At 45.8% G+C, this 6000-nt stretch overlaps 1 protein-coding gene across 1 annotated transcript in view; it reads right to left on the bottom strand.

The window, feature by feature from the left end:
* Positions 1-1035: 1035 nt before the first annotated feature.
* Positions 1036-6000, bottom strand: part of PRKCB (protein kinase C beta) — a 1331636-nt gene continuing 1326671 nt past the window's right edge. Inside the window, exon 17 of the mRNA XM_069647368.1 lies at positions 1036-4749. Coding sequence (XP_069503469.1) covers positions 4591-4749 — 159 coding nt within the window. The 3' untranslated portion in view covers positions 1036-4590. The remainder of the gene's footprint in view (positions 4750-6000) is intronic.

Genomic DNA, 6000 nt, shown 5'->3' with positions numbered 1-6000 from the left:
GCCAGAGCAGATGCCGGCTTCCACATGTTGATGCCAGCTACTCAGGCCAGAGCAGATGCCGGCCTCCACATGTTGATGCAGCTACTCAGGCCAGAGCAGATGCCGGCTTCCACATGTTGATGCCAGCTACTCAGGCCAGAGCAGATGCCGGCCTCCACATGTTGATGCAGCTACTCAGGCCAGAGCAGATACCGGCCTCCACATGTTGATGCAGCTACTTAGGGCAAAGCAGATGCCGGCCTCCACATGTTGATGCAGCTACTCAGGCCAGAGCAGATGCCGGCCTCCACATGTTGATGCAGCTACTTAGGGCAGAGCAGATGCCGGCCTTCACATGTTGATGCCAGCTACTCAGGCCACAGCAGATGCCGGCCTCCACATGTTGATGCAGCTACTTAGGGCAGAGCAGATGCCGGCCTTCACATGTTGATGCCAGCTACTCAGGCCACAGCAGATGCCGGCCTCCACATGTTGATGCAGCTACTTAGGGCAGAGCAGATGCCGGCCTGATTATTTTGAGACTTTAATGGCAAACAGACTTTTGACCTAAAGTGAGCCAGCTTTCCTAGAACATGCTGTAACATTTTGCTGACAGCTTACATTGCTTTGTTTAAAATGTGGATCTCCTAAAACGACATTTTAAAAAAAAAAAACATATTTACCTGGCATAGAATACACAGAGCTATTTTTTTGAAATATGAAGGATTGTTTCAAAACATGCGTGATTCTTAAACAACGGAATTAATTGTATTAACGCGCACAGGCTTTAAAATGGCATAAGACATACCTTAAATGTGGACAGTTCCCAAAGGAGCGATATGATTGATTCGACACGCAACCCCCATGCCCCCACCCGAATGCACCTCTTGTGGCCGTGCCATTGACGGTCCAATTACTGGACACCATATCGCCACTGTTCCCCCCTCAACACATTGTACACGAAACGCCTGTAGGCACTTGTTATTCTGACAAGACCAGCCCCAGCATCTCCCAAGCTTGGCTAATAATCGTACAGCTTTGGAGAAAAAAGGAGTCTTTTTTTTTTTAAAATAGCCTGTCTTCGGTTTTATTGTATAGTAGCACTGAGAAAGAAAAAGAAACCTTGGCACGTCACAACTAGCTAGCAACACAATTGTAATGGTACAGTGGTAACAACGAAGGCCTTGGAACAAGCCTGGAAGAAATTGAAAGTGGTCATCACAAACATTATCGTCCAAAAAATGCAAATTGGCATCCACGCCACATTTTAGATTTTTGATCAAAACTATGAATGACCCCCAACAGAACGGCAGAGTTGGGGGATTTGTGCAAGACAGAGGCTCTGTGGGTGCAAGTTCGCTTTCATCCTTTTTCCTTTCATGATGTTTGAATTCAGTTTTTTGTTTTTGTTTTCACTGCTGTTCATCTTGAAACAAGGATATCACTTAAGACTGGTTATAGAGGAGTATAAAACATTTTTGACACAGATTTTTGAAGCATACTGGTATGTAACAAACAAATTCATCATTTTGGCATTTTCGAAGAAGAGAAAAAATAAAAACAAAGGGAAATAACACAGATGACGGAATCTCGCCGGAGACTCTGTGACCGGACAGCCAAAGCTTCTCCGAGCAGGTACCTGTGTGAGGCGTCCTCCTTCTGGCAGTGCACGCTGGGAAAGTACTGGCCTAGCGGGGATGAGAGAGGGCCTTCCAGTGAATCCTCAGCTCACCAGCCTTGCGTGGAGATGTGCAGTGGGTTAACCTTGGCTTAGGCAGTGCTACATCCTAGAGCCAGGCATGCATACACCTCTCCTGATGCAGCCCAAAGAGGCGAAACATGTCGAGAGTGGATTGCAGTACAGTGCGGAAGGAATGTGACCTAGAGTTTTGAGGTTGACTGCCTCTTTAGCAGTGGCATCAAGCATAATTTGCATATGTTTTTTCCCGCTTCTGTAATGGCATAGCAGACTCAAAAACAATGGAATGGAAGACTGCCCAAAGGAACTGCCAGTGATTATTATTAATTAGAACATTTTGAATCCTTTACTCTTCAGTGCGTAGATCCTGCCCAGGGTCCATGTATGGCCCAATTGGTGGAGGAGGTTGGTGTTTTGTGAGGCACAGGGTGTGCTATACAACCCCTTGAAGTCTGTAGCTGGATAGTTGTGGTTTTTTGAACAGTTGAAACAGTGTTGTTGTTCAAGTGTGCAATTAAAGAAAACCAAATGCAAACACTTAAAGCTATTTTGGTGTTGAAACATGGCCTTCTTCCTCGGTTTACCACTCCAGCAAAACTGCTGTTACCCTTTGACATGTCTTTGTAACCCATGCCACCTATTTCCTCTTGATCTGGGTGGACGGTAGCTTTTATTCCGGCATAGAGATTGCTCAAGACAATGCAATGGCTGTCCCTGTCATCCGTATTGAGCAACATTTACATCCTAGTGAGATGCTTTGACTCGCCTCTACGCCATCATGACTATTCTTTGCTGGAAAGACCTGGTCTGCTTCCTGCTGCTCAATCCTTGCTGGCATAAAGCACACAGACCACACTTCCGGTGTGCTCACTTGCCCGAAATTCGACTCTCTATTTTTTCAAAGAATGTAACAATTTAGGTTCATGCTTCACCAGAATTGGAGCGCTCACACTAGACTGCTGTGGGCTTGCGGTCAGTAGAATTAGCTGTGAATCTGCTCAAAGTCTGCTGCTCCTAAAACACCTAATGCTTAAATGATAGGACTAGGTGTCATTTGGATTTTTTGCTGCAGAAATAGTTTAAAACTGCCCACCTTAAAATACCATCAGATATCTGAAATAAAGCGGGCGACACCGACTGAGCTAAAAATAGAATACTTTTCAATAATAAAGAGTTTCCTCAAAATCTGGCACTGCAGATTTCAACAACACCTTTCAGCTGTTAAAGGCCTCTGTTAGCCTGGATTCTGAGTGCATCGCAACCCTACAGGGGATTATTTTGGGATACACTATAGGCTTCTTAGGATACCCTAAAGCGAGGCCTTTTGGCTGATACATGTAGGCTAAGAAGGAAAATAATATATCTGTATGGGATCCATTCCTTTGTCTCAGGAGGATAGCTCAGGGGCAAGGTGCCCGCCTTGAAAGCAAGACGACACAGGTTCTATCCCCGGGTCCGCGCTGAGAAAGCTCTGGGTATTAAGCATGTTACAAATAGCTTATCATATCACAACTGCTCCTTTCACTGCACCTCTTTTAAACACTTAACAATGGCCGCCAGAGCTTAGAGCACTTTCCAGAGAACCCTGCCAATCTGGAGGCTTGTGCAGGGAATGCACGTCTGTGGCATAGGACTGCCTTTGCTGCTCTAGTGCAGTGATCGAAGTGAGTGGGAGCGGTCGCGAGCGGTGTTCCACTACTTTTATTGTTGCCTATTTACCATTCCTCTTCTCTTTACGACCATATTCACCATTCTATACAGAGGATTTGTCCATTCATGTCCCTGTGCAAGTGTAAAGTTACTAGTCACTTAGACTATTGCAATGCCGCGGCCGCAACACCTTGCCACAAGTTGCACTATGCTTCCGCCTACCCTCTCCCCTGCCGAGACCACAGTTCCACTACTTTTTTCAGTGCACTTCTACCACTGCTCTCAGGTTGCATTGCACCGTGCCACATAAACTAGATCTAGTGGCTGTAATTGTGCGCCCATGCGGCCACAATGCAGGCCACTCCCAGCAAACACTACAGAAATTCCCAACAGAAATCTCTCAGTGATTCACAGCGGATTTGGGAAGACACTAAGGGCGGTGACTGGGCGCATGATTTCAGCAAGACAAACGAGTCAGGAGCTCAGACAGCGACGAATTAGGATATATCATTTCTCTGTTAAACCAAGTATATTTCTGTATGGATGGCATGGAAAGTACTGATGGGCACCCCAGGAAACACAAAGTACTGGCCTGGCAGAGTTGCAGCACTTGTTTGAGGCAGGTCTTATTTTCGCAGGTGTCCTGGAATAAGCCAAGACTAATTGATGTAAATGTTACAGGATGGCTGCTTGGGACAAGGGCTAATTTCTCTAACTTTTGGTGCCTTGAGAAAAGGTTTAATGCCCTGTTAGCCCCGATCCTTGGAGCTAACGCTTGCAGGTTTCAAAATCCACAGCGGAAGCCAAGTTCAATTGTTTGGTGGTGACTGTGCTCAGTTGTGTACGTTTGGACGGAAGCCCCATAGACCATGTTGGGTTATTGCTAGTGCAGAAAGCTCCTGTGAGGTTGATTAAAAAAAAGCATCAACATGGTCTCTAAGGCCAAGAGTATTTAGCAGGCGGTGCCACGTCATCATGGAAAGCCGAATCTGCCGCCCTCTTCTGATAACCTATCCCAGGCGTTTTCATTGGATGGCCGCTTTCAGGTGCTACTTCTGCCAAAAGAGGAGGCCTCTTCCCTGAGCCGTTTCAGAAATGCATGGCTTTGAAATATGGTCACTGACCCCCTTTTGGAGAAAAAAAAAAAACATATAAATATAGATCTTTCGAACGCAGTCCCTCGTTTCCCCGCCCTCTGAGCGGTGGACCCTGTATATGTGGCGCCGGGCAGACAGCGGGAGGCGAGGGCTCCGGCCCCCATCTTAGCTTGCAACTTCCACTGGATAATACTCAACATTAACAAAGGAAAATCCATCAAATTCTGATTGGTCAATGTTGCTGATGACTTCCTGGTCGGGTGGAGTGAGGACAGGTGGATGGCGGGTGAAAAACCGGTCGAAGTTCTCAGCATTTCGGCCACACTATGAGAGGGAAAAAGAAAACTTGAGGTGGGTGGGGACAAATGAACTGAAAATGGCGTGAAAGCATGGAAATGGTTGGGGTTAAGGGGAGGACATCAAGTAGTAATGAAAGTAGCACAGAGTTAGACACCATGTTAACAGAAGCAGGCTAGTCAACATGTGAGAGAAGCGAAATGATTTGACAAAAAAAAGGTTGATGAGGTCATGCGGGCACCTGCGCACACAGAGATCAATGTAATTAGTGAGATGGGCTGAGGTGTTGGTTGTGTTGTGTTTGGTGGGAGTTTGTGAGCACTTGTGCGCAATGGGTAACAGACTGCTAGAGAACGATTCTGTGCACTAGCGCTTGTAGAACTTAGACCGGCCTGTTACAAGGTTTCAAGTGTGCTGCTCGGGCTCTACTTTGGCTATTTCCCATACACATACTGATGTTGCGACTCCTTCACGACTGGGTGGTGCGAATGTCGGATGAAACGCTAAAGGACGCTGCTGGATTTATCCATTCTGAATAAGTAGGTAAAGGAGCTCCAGAGCTATGGTGCAGTAACAAAGAGTAAAGCACTTCCATTTCACTCACCAATGTAATTCTATGGCAAGACAGGAGGTTCATATTATGCATTACAATATTTACTCTGAAACCACAGCAGCCAAGAAAAAAACTATTACAAACAAAAAAGTTGTAAAAACAGAACTAAATAGAGTTCAATGTCAATGTAAGGGGGTTCCCCAATCCATCATGGAGGACAGGTCATGCCCTGCAGGAGACCAATGAGCAGGGACCCTTCCTTATATAAGTCCTTTACTCCAAACCCAACTCCTCTTTCTTTGCTGCTGACACCACAGCTAAATCACTCCTTTCAGTTTTGTGTCTTGCATGTTGTCAGTAGAAATAAACCTTAATTTGTTACATTAAGGAAGAAAAATTGTTTTACATTTAATATATATTGGCCCTTTATTTTTTATAAGGCATGTATCTGGCTTTGCATGGTGTTCCCAGGTACTGTGTATTTAACTTTGCAACGCTCGCGCTAGTTTGCCTCTGGGTATTAGGGGCGTTATGCTTAAGCGTATACTGTTTTTAAGTTTTATGAGGTCTGACAGAAGCTGCTAATGCTTCGTGCCGACGCGCGTGAGCATTCTTCTTGGGTTAATTTATGTTAATTTTAGGTTTGACGGCCGTCACGCGCAGAGCTGCTAAAGCTTCAAGGCTGGCGCACGAGAGCCTCTCTTTTGTTTTAGTCCTCGTTGTTT

This window comes from Ambystoma mexicanum, chromosome 2q, assembly GCF_040938575.1.
Source record: "Ambystoma mexicanum isolate Mex_15411 chromosome 2q, UKY_AmexF1_1, whole genome shotgun sequence".
In the NCBI taxonomy this organism is placed as follows: Eukaryota; Metazoa; Chordata; class Amphibia; order Caudata; family Ambystomatidae; genus Ambystoma; species Ambystoma mexicanum.
This window is presented reverse-complemented; position numbering and strand designations above follow the sequence as displayed.